Raw genomic sequence first — 16,565 nt, 5'->3', positions numbered from 1 at the left:
CTCGCTAACAACCCACAACCTGCCTCTGGAGGCAAGTGGTCAGCCCAAACCCACCAGAGTTTTGGGCTGACCTGCGCATCACTTACCTGAACTAACGAAAAAAGAAATATAATAATATATATATATATATATATATATATATATATATATATATATATATATATATATATATAAATTTCTATACATGATTTCTTGGTATGATAGGAAACCATGATTGTTTGACTTGCAGGGACCCTTTCTCCACCCTCTTAGGTTTGTAGAGTCAAACTCCTCCCTCTTCTTGTTTCATGTTAAAATGATAGATTCTAGGAATCAAAGTCACTCTAGATTCTCTAGAAAGCAGAGAGACTTCAAGTCCCAGGTGAAATAGGGGGCTGAATGAAAGTCAGAGGCAGACCATCATCATTTCCTCTCAATCTGAGGAATCAAGTAGGTCTGTGTAATATTGCCGACAGTTCAGATAGTGATTATGCACGTTTTCTACATAAGCACAACGGAATGGACTCATGTCAAAAAGAGGTGTACGTTTTCCCTATAACCTGCAAATCAAGAAATGAGCTTCCTTTAGCCCATACAAGGCAGTAGCTTCAGCCACTTCTAAATAACGTTCCTAAACACTGCATTGTTTCAGTTATAGTTTAGGTTTTGTTCACATTAGGCCTGAATAATTATCGAACTGATGACTTTGAGGTAGTCGATATCTCTGCAAGTCAATAATAACTACCTTGGGGGCATAATATGGCTCACGGCTGTAACTTCAACTGTCGAACCACAATGCAAACGGTATAAAATATTATTTACTATACAGCTGCCATGGGATAATTTTTCAGGGTAAGGCTTAACCAACAACTGGTCTACTACTACTACTATACTACTACTACTACTAATATATAGGGATGCACCGAATCCACTATTTTAGATTCGGTCAGACCCCTGAATCCTTCACAAAAGATTTGGCCGAATACCGAACCGAATCCCACCGGGGTGGGAAGGGGAAAACATTTTTTACTTCTTTGTTTTGTGACAAAAAGTCACACGATTTCCCTCCCCACCCCTAATTTGCATATACAAATTAGGATTCGGTTAGGCCGGGCAGAAGGATTCGGCCAAATCCAAATCCTGCTGAAAAAGGCAGAATCCTGGTTGAATCCCGAAATCAAATCCTGTCCGAAACCTGGATTTGGTGCATCCCTACTAATATACTACTACTACTACTAATATATTACTACTACTGTGTAATGTGCCATGCCCGGGTGCATGTGAGGCTGGGGTCAGCCTGCTGGCAGTTCTGAGAAAGGCTTAGGGGGTTTCTAGCATTTCTTACTCTGTTTATCCATAGCTTTTTGCTTTTTCACTTCCCGATGCGTGTTCCACAACTCTACCCAAGATGCATTGCAAGCAGGAGAGAAAGACAGAGAGTGTCAAAGGCGGCGGGTCAGACAGGCCAATAATGGAAACAGAGATCCCCAACCCACCCTATGAGATGACAGAAGGAAGAGGGCATTTCTGACAGGTACAGTGTAACACCCCCTACAAGGTAGGTCATTTATATTAGTGAGCAAGAGTGAGATGGTGAAAGAGGATTAGAGAGAATAGTGAACAATAAGTATATTTATGTACATTTACATAAATATCTCCTTGTGTACGTATGTGTATATATATATATATATATATATATATATATATATATATATATATATATATATATATATATATATATATATATATATGTATTTAATAACAACTATATATATATCTACATACAAAGAAAAGATAGCCGGCATGTTTGGCAGTAATGAGAAAACAAACAATGATACCCCGGTAACAGCCTATGGAAGATGCTACTTCAGAGCAAGACTAGTGGTACCTCATTGAGATGAGTAATAAAACGTAGCAATAACAACAATACATTTCTATTCTTACAGAGCATTTTTTTTTTTTTTTAAGATGGGGTCAGCGACTCCCACTGGAAAGCGGTCACATAATTCAAAAACTATAAAAAAGAAAAATAATGAAGGTCAATGGAAAAGTTGCTTAAAATTAGCAGTGCTATAAAATACTTAATTGAAAGGTGAACTACCCCTTTAAAAGATTTTAAATGGCTAATATCAAGAATCCTGAAGAGGAGTGCCTCCTGCAGTTCTGTCCTGGAAAGAACAGCAAACGCTTTATTTCCTGATGCAGGAAGTATCACATTATGCTTCTCTGCCTATTCGGTACCGTTTATTGTCTCCCCATTTTAAAAAAATGCTCCCTCCTAGACTGTAGTAGTTAGTGCTTATTGGAAACCCACAACCCTAAAAGAAAACCTTGCCATTCCATTGGATCAGGCTACTTGTGGAACGGTGTTCAATAACAAAGTTTGCTGCAATCCAAAACATTTCCGATGCCACTGAAAACAACTACAGGGCTCATAAAAGAGTTAATTATGTTTTTCCTTTCCATGGTAAGGTCTTATAGTTAGACATTGCAGAAATGTTTGTCCCTGCAACTTAAAGGGAAACTCTCTCAAAAATGAAAATTTTACATAAGTTTCATGATACTGAAAAAAGAAACTTTCTAAATACAATCAATTAAATATTCTGCATCGTTTCTGAAATATTCACGTTTATCTTCACTATCCCTCTTTTAGCATCTGTTTCTCTTCATTCTCTCTTCATGCAGCAGTTGGGTGTCAGATATTCATTGACAGTTACATCCAATATATCTTATAGGGGCTCCATTCTTAGCAGATGAATTAGAGCTCACTCAAATAACTGATTCCAGTACAAACAAAATCTAACAAAATAACTGCCTTTTGCACAAGTCTTGCATGTAGAGAGACATACCCCCAAATGTAATAAAAGTCACTAAGTTTGCCCGGGAGCCGTAACCCATAGCAACCAATAAGATGGTTTCTTTTAAACAGGTGACCAGTAAATCGTACCTGCTGATTGGTTACTATGAGTCACTGTTCGTGGGCAAACATTGTGCTTTCTATTACATAACCCTCATAGAGTGTTAATAGAGTGAGCTCTAATACATCTTCTAGGCAAAAGAAGCCCCCCTATACGACATACTGAATCTAACTATCTAAATGATTATCTGACACCCAACTGCTGCATGAAGAGAGAATTAAGAGAAACAGATGCTGAGAGAGGGATACTGAGCATAAACCAGATTATTTCAGAAATGGTACAGGATTTTTAATTGATTATATATAGAAAACTTCTTATTTCGGTATGCTGAAGCTTATATTAAATTTTCATTTTCCCTCTTTAAGCCTGGGAAAAAGCAAAACATCAACCTACTCAACTCAAGCTAGAAGGATTCTCTGTATGGTTATAAACAACCATACAGAGTTTTACACACTCATAAACAATACAATTTGCCTTTATGGGTGCAAATACACTCACACGTATACACACAATCAGAGCATTAATTCACCCAAGTCATCTATCAAAACATAAATAAACAGGCCTAACAACTCAATCTAATCACTGGGGCTCATCCATCAAAGGCACATTTTCCCACACACTGAAACACAACCGCAGACAATATTCTCATGACAGTCCAACCACCATTACCAATTCAGTTAAGTGTCTAAAGCCTTAGTGCTATTAGTGATAAAATAGTGACTTGAGGGGGGGCACATGGGTCATAACTGTTGCTTTTGAATCTGAGCTAAATGCTGAGGATCAATTGCAAACTCACTGAACAGTTATGTCCCATGTGGCCCCCCTTATAGTCACTGACTAACTCCGAGTTAGAGAGCTGAAAAGCAGGAAATTGTGTTCTGTTCTGTTAGAAATCCGCTCACTCCAACCCTTCTATATTACATAACTATATTAGAAATATGTTTTATTTTGCACAGCCTATTTACCCAGTTTTTATTTTTACACTGAACTGTTCCATTAAAGCATTGCCTAGAAGCATTGTCGGACTGGGATGCCAGGGGCCCCCCGAAACCTTAGGCTGAGGGTCACTTTCCAAACTACTATACCTCCTCTCCTCACTCAACCTCTTTATTCTCCTAGTCTCTTTTCTCTACATACTATATTCCTCTATTATTAAGCCTCTTTGTTCTCATAAAGAAATAGGGAATGACCATGAAATAGGCCAAATGCTTAGAAGCAAGAGGCCCACCGGGAGTTTTCCTGGTATCCCGGTGGGCCAGTCCAACACTTCGTAGAAGTATTAAAAACAATACATGTTCCTAGCTTGACATGAAGAAATTAGCAGTGGGGGGAATATTGAGAGGAGCGAGTGACCATGGGGTAAGTCTGAGCACAAGCAATGGAAGTGTAAGGGTGGAGCCAGAGTTTGGTGATGCCTCAAGTACCCTCCCTGCCACTCTATACACACCAATGGAAGCCACAAAATTCTCTTCTTTAAGACTCCGGGTGTCAAACTCGCGTGGCCCTCTGCCAGCAGGGCCTGAAGGGCGGGGCAAGAGCTGCTTGGCAGGCAGCTGGGGGGCAGGTCGAGACTCTACCCTCAGGGCTGAAACAGGATCCCTAGACACAGGGGTGACAGCTCCATCGGCAGACGGACTGTGCTTCCTTTTCTCCGGTTCTTAAAGAGATAAGGGATGATGGGTGGTGGGAGGGTGCACAGTAGTGGGAAAGAGAGAGCACAGGGGAGCAGGGAGGAGTGCACAGGGGTAGGGAAGAAAAGCATTTTGTGATAGGATCAAGTTGTAGTCAGCAGAGTAGTGAAAGAAATGGAGATATAAAAGAGGGGTACAGAGAAAAGAGATTTCGGAGAGAGATGTGGTAAGGAAATAAAAAAGAAAAAAGCAAAAGTAAGTTATTAAATAACCAACCATATTCTTAATATTATAAAGTGCAACAAACAGATTCTCCTTTCCTTTGTCTCTCCCATATAATTAGTCTCCCACCCCAAGCTTTTACCTTTGTTGTAATAGTGGCTATGAGCGATTTCCAGTAAGCCAAAGACACTGGCCATTCCTCCCAGCCCAGCATTGGCGTAAGTCTGCTCCAGGCTGGACACGGTGCACTTCAACAGGTCAAGCATGCCCCTGTAAACTTTTCGGCTTATTTCCTACAAACAGGAATATGGGGCATCAGACAGGTAATGAAGAGCATTGTGAAAACAGTTTCTGGCAAAGTAGTTTTCAAAGGCAATATTATGATAGATGTAAAAAAAAGAGTTTAATTTCTGGTGTCAGTATCTCTTTAAAGGTGAACCACCCATTTAAAATTTACACTTGAACTGTAGAAAAACGTTCACAAATAAAAATTAGAAAGTAACTGGAAAAAGTATTTTTTCTGGTGGACATTCTGAAACCAACTGAACTGAAAAAAAGTGTTTGAAGGTGAACAACCTCTTTAGGGTAAGGCCACACTGGGCGTTTTGGGGAGATTTGGTTGCCTTGTCTTTGCGGCGACCAATCTCCCCAAACGCCTTCCCTCATTTTGTGCCGGCTAAAACGAAAAAACGCCGGCGTTTATCACATGCAGCAATTTGTTTTCCGAAGTCGCCCGAAGTTTCCTCGTGAGGCAGCTTCGGAAAACGAGCCGTTGCGTGTGCTTGGCGCCAGCGGTTTTTTTTTTTCATTTTACGGCGCAGAGTGAGGGACGGCGTTGGGGAGATTGTTCGCCGCAAAGACGAGGCGATTAGTCGCCAGGCGACCAAATCTCCCCAAAACGCCCAGTGTGGCCTTACCCTTAAAAGAGAATTCAACCTGATAGACTCCCCTACCCCCAGCCTAGCTGCCCCCAGGGGAAATGCCCCTAACTTTTTACTAACCACTCGGTGCAAATTCAGGGATCAGAGTTCATGGCAGCCATCTACCGGGTCTTTGGTAAACTGAGACTGGCGAAGCAGTTGGAGAAATTTCCCGGTTTGCGACAACTGCGAATGCGCCGAAATGGACCGAAATTGCCGAAGCTCCGGAAGAAGGCTGCCGTGAACTGTGATCCCTGAATCTGCATTAAGGGATAAAAAGGGGCATTTCCCCGGGGTAGCAGTTAGGCTGGGAGGGAGGAGGGGGTCCACATAGGGTAGGGTTTCTTTTAGTTAAGGGTTGAATTCTCCTTTAAATCCGAGACATAAAATAAAACAGATTTATTACAAGATTTGAGGCCAAATCAGAGCCCACGTTGATAGATTATCCAATAATTTCAACAATCTTTCACTCACCACTTCTTGGATGACATCATTGCGAGCATCTTCTTCTGTCTGGATGGACCTGTTCAATTTGCTCAGCACAAAGACGCGCAGTTGTTCACTCTCAAGCAATCGCCGCACCTTTTTCATGTTCAACCATCCTACACCTTGGCCCTCCAGAACGCCCAGAGCCACCTCTTTTAGGAACTGCTGGTTCTCACTGCAAGGAAAAAAATAAATAAAATTATCAGTGACTGCCGAGACATATACCCACACTCACCTTGTAAAGGGATTGTTCACCTTTGAGATAACTTATAGTATGATCTAGAGAGTGATGAATTTTCAATTTGTTTTAATTTTTTATTATGGAAGGTTTTTGAGTTATTTAGCTTTTTATTCAATTTGCATCTTAACCTATCTGGTAACTAGTTTGCAAATTCCCCTAGCAACCATGCATTGATTTGAACAATAGCCTGGAATATGAACAGCAGAGGCCTGAATAGAAGGATCAGTAATAAAAAGTAACAATAACAATAAATGTGTAGCCTAACAGAGGATTTGTTTTTTGCTAGAAATGCACCAGACTCACTATTTTAAGGATCACAAATGCATCTTTGTGAAAGATTCGGCCGAATTAGGGAAATTATATTAGGGAATAAGAGAACCAGGTGCACAGTGTGTGGCTAATAAATTAACTTCCTTGTTTGTGTAACAAAAAGTCACATGATTTATTTTTTATAGGGAGGCACCGAATCCAGGATTCGGTTCGGGATTCAGCCTTTTTCAGCAGGATTCGGATTCAGCCAAATCCTTCTGCCTGGCCGAACTGGCTCTGCATATGCAAATTAGGGGAGGGAGGGAAATCCACTGACTTTTTGTCAAAAAACAAGGTGGTAAAAATGTTTTCCCCTTTCCACTTCTAATTTGCATATGCAAATTAGGATTCGGTCAAATCTTTTGTGAAGGATTCAGGGGTTCAGCCGAATCCAAAATAGTCAATTCGGTGCATCCCTAATTTTTTAGATTCGGTTCAGCCATGCACTTAAGATTCAGCCGAATCCTGAACCGAATCGTGGATTTGGTGCATCCCTAGAATCTGCATTGTAAATTCATTGGTGCATAGACACACAGGGTGATTGGGCACAGTGGCTGCCTTGCCCACCAGAATGCCTGACAACGAGGGGGTCCACTCTCACCAGAATTAGCCGACAGTGCTAAATGTAATAGTAGTGTCATACAGACTCATGGTGAAAAGAAAGGGTTAATGGGAGTTTGTCCTTGACTTGGGCTCATAATTAGTGGTTCCTATTGTTAACCAACACATTTGGTTCCTGTAATTAGAGCTCGTCACATCCCTCTCATTCTAGCGAATGAGAATAGAAACTCATATGACACAAGGGAATAATTATCTCCCTAAAATAACTCCTGTTATAGTCATGGGATTCACAATTGTCTTTATGTTTAATAGGACACCTACAAGATATTATGATGCAAAATGCCTCAGGGTACATATTGCATTACTATTTAAGTTCTGCAGTGTCTTGCAAATGGGAGTATCAAGAATTTGTGTGCTAGATCTTGCTACTACAGGTATAGGATCCATTAGCTGGAAACCCATTATGTAGAAAGTGACGAATAACGGAAAGGCCATCTTCCAAAGACTCCAAATAATAACCAAATAATTGCATTTTTTAAAAATTATTTCCTTTTTTTCGCTGTACAGGTATGGGACCTGTTCTCCAGAATGCTTGGGGTTTAGCAGATAATGGATCTTTCCATAATTTGGATCTAGAAAATCATGTAAACATGCCCAATAGGCTGATTTTGCTTCCATTAAAGATTAATTACCGTATATACTCAAGTATAAGCCGTCCCGAGTATAAGCCGGCAATTTACATTTTAGCCAACGGGAAGGCAGGGGCGGCAGTTCGGGGAGATTAGATTAGAAGAGGAGATTTGTCGTCGGACAACAAATATCCCTGAATCTGCCTGTATGCCCTGAAACTTAATATTTAAGTGATTTTTAGTAGAGATAAGGTATGGAGATGCTTTTTGAAGATGCTTTTTGCATTTAAAGTTAGGCACCCCCAAGTGATTGTATATACTTAGCTGAAACCACTTTCCCGGGGCAGACGCATGCGCAGTTGTGGGAGGAAAGAAGAAAAAGGAAGCGGATCGATCACTGGTGCTCGCCAGAAGAACCCCGGGCCGGGGCAGTTTTCTGCTGATAGGAGCACCAGCCCGGGGTGTGAGGTAAGTAGATACAATCACTTGGGGTGCCTAACTTTTGGCACCCTCAAATAAATAGCACCTTTCCTTCTCCTTTGTCCTGGATAATTTAGGCATTTATGACCTAGAGTAATGACCGTTATGAGTAAGCAGCTCTTAAGTTCTGTATCTCGATCATTTACCATTATAGAGACATGGGAACCCCCAAACAAATCTTTTGCCAATAAGAGCAACTATCAAACAATAGGGGTCACTTATCAACCCTGGGCAAATTTGCCCATGGGCAATAACCCATGGCAACCAATCAGATTGTTGCATCCATTGTTCTACTTGCAGCTGGCTTTAAAAAGCTAATCGCTGATTGGTTGCTACGGGTAACTGACCATGGGCAAATTTGCCCAGTGTTGATAAACGACCCCCACTGTATTTAACTGAAGAAAAACTTTGGCCTCATCAAATAATAAAACCTCAAAAACAGAAGTGGGCAGCAAGAAGGGAGTGGTCAGAGGACGTGTTTATGTATCAGTTGTTAACAGACTGCTGGCTCAGCCTCCCTTAGGGGCATTCTATCTAGTGATACAATTCAAGGCTCAGCAGTTGAATTCCAAGCAGGATCAGCAGAAGGATACGATTTCCATTCTGACAGCTTATTATATCAGATCATCACATTAGCCTAGCGGAACAATGGAACCTGATCTGTTACATGAACACGGCTGTTTACTTGCTAAAACTGGACCCCACTGTTTTCAAATTCTATTGGCCAGCCTGATTTGCCTCAAGCCAAACAGCTGGGACCACATGCTGTAGGTCAGGGGTGGCCAGACTTTATTATTTACCCTGGGATCTACTCTCAACACCTGGCCCCCATCAGAAGATCTACCTTGATAAAAATAGTGGGCTATCTACCGTACGGCACAAGAAAAAGTATCACAAGCCCATAAAATGGTTAGAATACTATCTAGAATAGATTTACCTTGATAAAAATAAATTGTTTGTTAATAATTATACTAATATTCACTTTTATACTTCAAATCCTATCAATAGCTAAATTACGAGACCATAATAATTTTTTATGTGAACACTAGGGGCACATTTATAAAAGGTTGAACTTCACCCATTGACAAAAATTATCCTAAAAATCCCTTAGGAATGCTCCTAAAAAGCTGTAAAATTCCCCTCTATGTCATTCACCTGGGTCCCATGTAGTCACAAAAGTTGTACTAATAAGTGTACAGTTTTATACCTTTTCCTTTAAGGCAGGTGCTGCCTGTACTCCACTGTAAAGGGATATGATTCATTTCCATTTTAGGAAGTTTAGGTTACAGACTTTTGTAAGAGCAGCAATGAAGATAGTCTTAAGCCTTATATACAGTTCGCTCGAGCCTTCCCTAAAATTGTTTTGCTCGCGTGTTGAATACGAACCTCAAGAAACACAACTACAGCTCTCATGGTCCTCCCTCAGAGTGGTGTTTGTAAGGAATGCCTGGTGGAGACAGTTGGGCAGAATAGAGGGACTGACAGGGTGCGCACACACTGGAGCAACAGACTGCTGTGCTGGCAGGCTAAAGCTGGCCATATACGCAAAGATCCAATCGTACGAATCGAATCGTTAGATATTCGGACCCTGTGTGGAGAGTCCCGAATTTTTCGTCCGGCGGAGATCGGTCATTTAGTCGATCGGACAGGTTAGCTGTGGTTCGGCTGCGGGTAATATCTCTGCGTCTATTGCGGATCGTACGATTTTCAGTGGGAGACTGTCACTGGCTTTGTCAGACATAACTATCGTACGATTGCTGTCAGGGGCAGAACATCGGCTGATCTGTTCTTACTACTTCTGAATGGTAAGACTTTGATCTTTATGGTTATTGGCAGGTTGGGAGATGGGAAAATCCGATCTTACATTAATTCGTACGATCGGATCTTTGCGTCTGTGGCCATCTTAAGTTGTACATAGTTAAAAGGGAAGTGGCTGCAGCCCAGGGTGCGGCTTGTCTAGAGTAATCATCTTCTGTGCGCTGAGAGAAGCTGCTGCTGCTGCCCTGACGATGTCCTGTTACCCCAGAGTGCATTGATTGTAGGATTGGCGCCCCGCTATGTGAGTTCCCTGCTGGGTTCACTCAATGGAATCCGAATGGAATCAGCGTCCGAGGTCTCATCTCGCGAGACCTTTGACATCTCGGCCAGGAATTGCCATTTAAACTACTGGCAGGTCGCGGTCTGCCAAGAACATTAACGGGATCTACTGGTAGACCGCAATCGACGTCCTGGGCACCCCTGCTGTAGGTGTTTAAAGGATAAGTAAGCCTTTTATTTTAAAATCCCCTAAAATAACTCTAAACAGCATACCTTTCACCTTCCATTTTTTTATTTAGTTTTTTCTATAAAAAGCAGCTGAACTGCAGTCCTTTTTAGCTTTGCCGTCCTAGATATATTTGAATTGGATTGATTGGATGTTACAAACTTTTAAATGACAGAGAATCTGCCTACCTGGAGTTGTTTGATTTCCCCTGAGGAGAGGGAGATTCTCGTTTGACTGTAGGGCTGTGCTTTATTCCTGAAGACTTCTGGTCAACAAGAGCACGCCTGTTACTGCCTGTTGGGAAAAATCAGAGAGTGAACGTTACTAAAAGCACAGCAAGGCCAGACTAACAAAAGACAGAGCAAAGGACAGAAAGAATACAAAAAGAAAGGAAAACAAGAAAGAAATAACTAAATGAGTGAGGAAACAGAGAAGGAATAAGGACCACACAGATAATAGTGTCAAAGAAAGTCTAACAGTCACTGAGGAATAGAAAATATGGCTGTACTGATGCACCCAGGACCCCATGTGCTGTGAACTTTATGGAAGTTGAAGCGGTCACATCTTTTGGGGACAACAAGGGAATAATGACCAAAAAACACCACAGGTAAGAAAAGCACAAGGCATAGTGAGAGGTGACAATGAAGGAATGGGTAACGGGTCAGCCTAATAGCGAGGCAGAGAGGATGCTGGGAATGTAACGACACGCAGAGCTCAAGCTACAGGCACCCACCTTCTGCAGGGGCGGGACCGGAGTCTGCAATAATCTCCATTATAGTATTAAGCCCAAATACTGGGACACAAAATGCAAGGTTAGTAACACAAACCTAATATCCAACAACAAATCATGACCTTAGGTGGCCATAGACGTAACAATTACGATCTTTCCAAGAAAGATCGTTTGTTTCAATACACACGTGTAGAGCTGAATCAGTCAGATATACAGACAGAAACAATAGAATTCTACCTGTATCTGACGATTCAGCACTAGCAACGGCCGATGTTTGGGTGCCTTCAAATTTTATGGTCCAGCCCAATCGACGAACCGATCGATATCCAAGTCTTCTGCTGATATCGGTCAGCTCTTTTCCCACCATACACGCATCGAATATTGTACAAAAATTAGTTTTGTACGATATTATCTGTGCGTCTACGGCCACCTTAAGATTGCTCATTCATTACAGTTCCCCTCCTGAGACTTCTGTGTTACAATACCCATTCAGGGCACCTGCTCTAATTCATTCTAATTCCTATTAGAGAAGACCCCCAGCTTTTACAAAGACCATTTCCCCAAAGTAGCCAGCTAAATGCTTGCTTTTGTACTTCCATCATATTTTAACATCTAAAATATATCCAAGGTAAAAGATCATCAAATAATTACTACGGTACCTTATTACCTACAGAACATGCAACCTTCTGTCGGCACATATCTATTAAGGGTCGAAGTAAAAATTTGGATTTTCTTTTTAGGTCAAAACTCTCAAATTTGAATTGTGAATTACTTTTAATTAGAATGTCGAGATTTGTCATACTGTCCCTTTAAGAACTACAATTTGACTATTGCCCACCTTAAACCTGCTGAATTGCTGTGTAAGTCAATGGGAGTCAATGGTGATGTTTGCAGCCTTCCTGACTCGAACCAATTTTTTTTAATTTGAGTCAAGTTTTTCTAATTCTAAAGAAATTAGATTAAAGTTTTTGGTCCATTCAATAAGTAAAAAAAACTCACATGAATTCGATATTCACCCTTGATAAATGTGCCTCCCACTGTTCAGACTTTACACCAGAACACTGGCATGGAAGGAACATGTCTCTTTAGCTAATGAAATGATCAGATGAGAATGGGTGGTCCCTGCAAACCAAGTCACTCCCATTCTGGAGGGACATGAAGTAGGTACTGCAAGGGTTAACCACAAATCCTATTCTTGTGACAGAAGCAATGCTAAGCAAAGTAACTAGCCATCTGGGATATTAAAAAAAAAACAACTACTACACACGCACAGCACAAAAAGCAAACAAGACCTATAATCGAATGATCTTGCCAAAACAAGCAACAAAAAAAAATGAGATGGTAAAAATAACCTATAATCAAATTTCCTCTTGTATTGAAAGCATATAATGTAGTTGTCTATAAGCTCAGATTTAAAGGGATAATGTCATTTTTCATTTTTCAAAATGAATCAGTTAATAGTGCTGCTCCAGCAGAATTCTGCACTGAAATCCATTTCTCAAAAGAGCCAACAGATTTTTTTATATTCAATTTTGAAATCTGACATGGGGCTAGACATATTGTCAATTTCCCAGCTGTCCCAAGTCATGTGCTCTGATAAACTTCAATCACTCTTTACTGCTGTACTGCAAGTTGGAGTGATAGCACCCCCTCCCTTTTCCCCCCCAGCAGCCAAACAAAAGAACAATGGGAAGGTAACCAGATAACGGCTACCTTACAGAAGATAACAGCTGCCTGGTAGATCTAAGAACAGCACTCAATAGTAAAAACCCATGTCTCACTGAGACACATTCAGTTACATTGAGAAGGAAAAACAGCAGCCTGCCAGAAAGCATTTCTCTCCTAAAGTGCAGGCACAAGTCACATGACATGGGGCAGCTGGGAAATTGACAATGTCTAGCCCCATGTCAGATTTCAAAATTTAATATAAAAAAATCTGTTTGCTCTTTTGAGAAATGGATTTCAGTGCAGAATTCTGCTAGAGTAGCACTATAACTGATGCGTTTTGAAAAAAACATGTTTTCCGATGACAGGATCCCTTTAAGCATGCGATTATTTGAACACTTGTGCTGTGAGGATATGAAGAGGCGTATTTGCTGCAGAGTTGCAAAGTGGCTTAGCGTGGCAGCTTGCAATCTGCTATAGCCTCCCCATTTGGCTGCACATTGCTTGTCTGCATCTCTGGTTCAACTTCTGAACCCACAATATGACACCCGCTGCTAAATAATTGGTATTGTTAGGCACACTGTGAACTAAATATCAGAACTATCTCAACCATGGCACGAGTGCCCAAAGCAAAGAGCACGAAAAAGCGAACACACGCGATAAAGCGATCTTGCACAATTTAGTGCAAAGATCATGGAATACTAACCTTTTCCCACCTCCCATGTAGCTTCCTGTTGACCTTTGAACCCCAATGGGTAGCACATGCAGGCAATTGAAGGGGAAAGGCAAAGACGTCAGTGAGCACAATCAGCCCCTAGCTGATAACACAGGCATAATCCGCCTCTTTTAAAAACAGGAAAGAGCAATGGAAATGATGGGAGTGGTTAATGGATAATGAACCACACAAAAGAAGCATCCTCGTTTCAATGCTCCCAGAAATGGATAAAGTATTTACCCATTACATTAGGAATGAGCTGTTACTACGCTAGGGTCTCACTTACCTCTCAAACTGGCCTAATCAAATGCCTGCCTATACTTTAGGGTTAGTTCACACAAGGAGATTCGGGGAGATATTGTCGCCTGGCGACTAATCGCCTTTTCTTCTGGACGACAAGCTCCCCGAACTGCCTTCGCGTGTCTTCCCATCTGCTATAATGAAAAGCACATGTGGCACTGCATTTTCCGAAGTCGCCCGAAGTTTCCTTGCGAGGCAACTTCGGAAAATGCAGCGCCGCGTGTGCTTTAGCGCAGGCGCCTTTTCATTATAGCGGATGGGAAGACACGGGGAGGCAGTTCGGGGAGATTGTCGCCGAGAAGAAAAGGCAATTAGTCGCCAGGCGACAAAATCTCCCCGAATCTCCTCGTGTGAACTAACCCTTAGAGTTACCCTCTAGTGTTGCTTACCTTTCAGACTGGGGAAAGGAGTAGCCTTGTCTCGGCTTTTGCTTGGCAGCGTCAGGCTCGATAAACTAAAGCTGCTGCTGTGAGTTTTGTACAGGTTACCTGCAAACGGAAAAGGTGCCACATAAGCCTCTGGTGGGTGTAACCACAAAATAGCAACTTTTTTTTTTTTTAAATGTCTCTTTGTATAAGTTTAATGGAAACATAAAAAATGTAATTTATCTGTATTTTTTGCTTGTGGCGAGGTCACAGAAAGAATGGATCTTTGCTTGATTTGAGCACCAATATGTAAGGACAAATCACAATTATTAGCTCATGTACAGTTACTTTACTACTCTCTATTTTTCTATGCTGCATTGACAAGCTTTGAGTGTAGCCTTGTGTAAAGTTGGGCATAGGCTGATGGCTTGGGGTGGAGGAGAGTGGTCAGCTGAAATAGCCTCCCACGGAAACATAGTATTTATGTTTCCTTGTAGTCTGTAAAGAGGGACACCATAAAACAGGTATTTCCCCCCACACTAAGTGAGTAGCTTGGCCTAGAGGTATGAGCTGGGAAAACTGCATTCTTTGCTGCTGTGAGGATGGCTATACAAACTAAAGGCTATAAATCCTAATTGAAATATTTGAAAAGAGATAAAAGAGAAAGCATTTTTCTGTGCCCCATAAGGCCTCAAGCACACTGGCAGATTCAGGGAGATTTAGTCGCCTGGCGACAAATCACCTTTTCTGCGGGGCGACAATCTCCCCGAACTGCCTTCGCCGTGCCTGCCGCCTGCTATAATAACAAAACGAAGAGCCGCAAGTACATTGACGCTAGTGTTTTGTCATTATAGCATGTGTCAGGCAGAGTGAAGGCAGTTCACCCCGCAGAAGAGGCGATTAGTCGCCAGGCGACTAGATCTCCCCGAATCTGCCTGTGTGCTAGCTCCTTAAGAGGACGGTACAGTGCTAAATCATTTTATTGTAAAATGACAGCTTTATTTGATATGTTACATTATTTTAATTTTTTTCCCTTTTTCAGTTTAACCAAAGACAACTGCTGAGGTTGTAAAAAACTACAACTCTTCTATCCAATCTCCCTTGGAAGCATCATATAGTCATAATTTTCATTATTCATTTGAGTTTTGCCTGTTCTTGTAAATTTGATCTCTATGTTTGTAATGCACATATGTATTTAGCACTGTTGACTTGATCTTGCTGTATTGTACACTTTATTAGATGTGATAGAATTTGATCTGCTTTCAGAATACCGGGAAAAAAGAATCCCTGTATGTGATAGATGTGTTGGCTGGCACATAATCATTACAGAGAACACACTTACTGGCAAAAGACATAATGCCTCCAAATCCCTCGTTATTGCCGCTGTTGTTGGACACAGTGGATGTGGGAGAACTACCTCGAGAATCCGTCTCTGCATCAGAATCACTTGCAAGCTTTAAGCTATTGGGGCGAAGCAGAGGCTTTGGGGATCTGAAAAAGAAATAAACTAAATTTTCCAAAATTGTAATAGATCAGAATCTGCCCCTGGATTACTGAGCTGTCAGACTCAAACACCAGAGACAGGGACATTAAACTTTAAGGAAAAAAGTCTTTATTTCTGGGGAACAATCTGAAAACGATTGAACTGAAAAGTGTTTGGAATGTGAACAACCCCTTTAAAGGAAAATGTTCTCAATCAAGTCAAAATATGTACAGTATATAGCTGGTATAACTAGGGTTTCTAATGAGCCAGAGACTTAAAAAGTATGATACGGATGGAGCAGAGCAATTCAGAGAGGACAAACCTAAAGACAATTTGAAACTCTTGTTTACCATACATTTGACTGTTGATCTAGATTGACCTGCATTGGAAGCTGTAGTAATCTAAGATATACTGCAATTTTCTATAGTTTGGGGACGCATTTGTTCTGCTGCGCTGCTGCCTGGCATTTGGTTATTTAGCTGCTCACTGCCCTTAAATACTAGGAGCTTGCCTCAATATAAGAATGAATTATGAAGAGAGCAAATACATGCAATAAAAATAATTGCAATACAAATTTATATCTAGGGATTGCTGACCCCTACAATTAGATTACACTGAATGTTTCACTTTAAAGAGGCAAAACGTGTCATTTAAAACAAAAATGCCAA

The 16,565-nt window shown here is 41.2% G+C and overlaps 1 protein-coding gene across 50 annotated transcripts in view; it reads right to left on the bottom strand.

Moving 5' to 3' along the window:
* The window catches only part of madd.S (MAP-kinase activating death domain S homeolog), a 69,244-nt gene that overhangs the window by 21,989 nt on the left and 30,690 nt on the right, over positions 1-16,565 (bottom strand). For 17 of the 50 annotated variants that reach the window (XM_041561968.1, XM_018260178.2, XM_041561969.1 and 14 more), the window contains 6 exons: positions 15,757-15,905; positions 14,439-14,537; positions 10,828-10,933; positions 6,145-6,331; positions 4,893-5,043; positions 4,345-4,554 (listed from right to left, as the gene is read on the bottom strand). In XM_041561968.1, the coding sequence (XP_041417902.1) occupies positions 4,345-4,554; positions 4,893-5,043; positions 6,145-6,331; positions 10,828-10,933; positions 14,439-14,537; positions 15,757-15,905 (902 nt within the window). Of the gene's footprint in view, positions 1-1,324; positions 1,379-4,344; positions 4,555-4,892; positions 5,044-6,144; positions 6,332-10,827; positions 10,934-11,372; positions 11,433-13,740; positions 13,774-14,438; positions 14,538-15,756; positions 15,906-16,565 lie in introns of all 50 variants that reach the window. The other 33 variants (XM_041561952.1, XM_041561954.1, XM_041561956.1 and 30 more) reach the window with 5 other exon arrangements.

Source organism: Xenopus laevis, chromosome 4S (genome assembly GCF_017654675.1).
Source record: "Xenopus laevis strain J_2021 chromosome 4S, Xenopus_laevis_v10.1, whole genome shotgun sequence".
Classification (NCBI taxonomy): domain Eukaryota; kingdom Metazoa; phylum Chordata; class Amphibia; order Anura; family Pipidae; genus Xenopus; species Xenopus laevis.
This window is presented reverse-complemented; position numbering and strand designations above follow the sequence as displayed.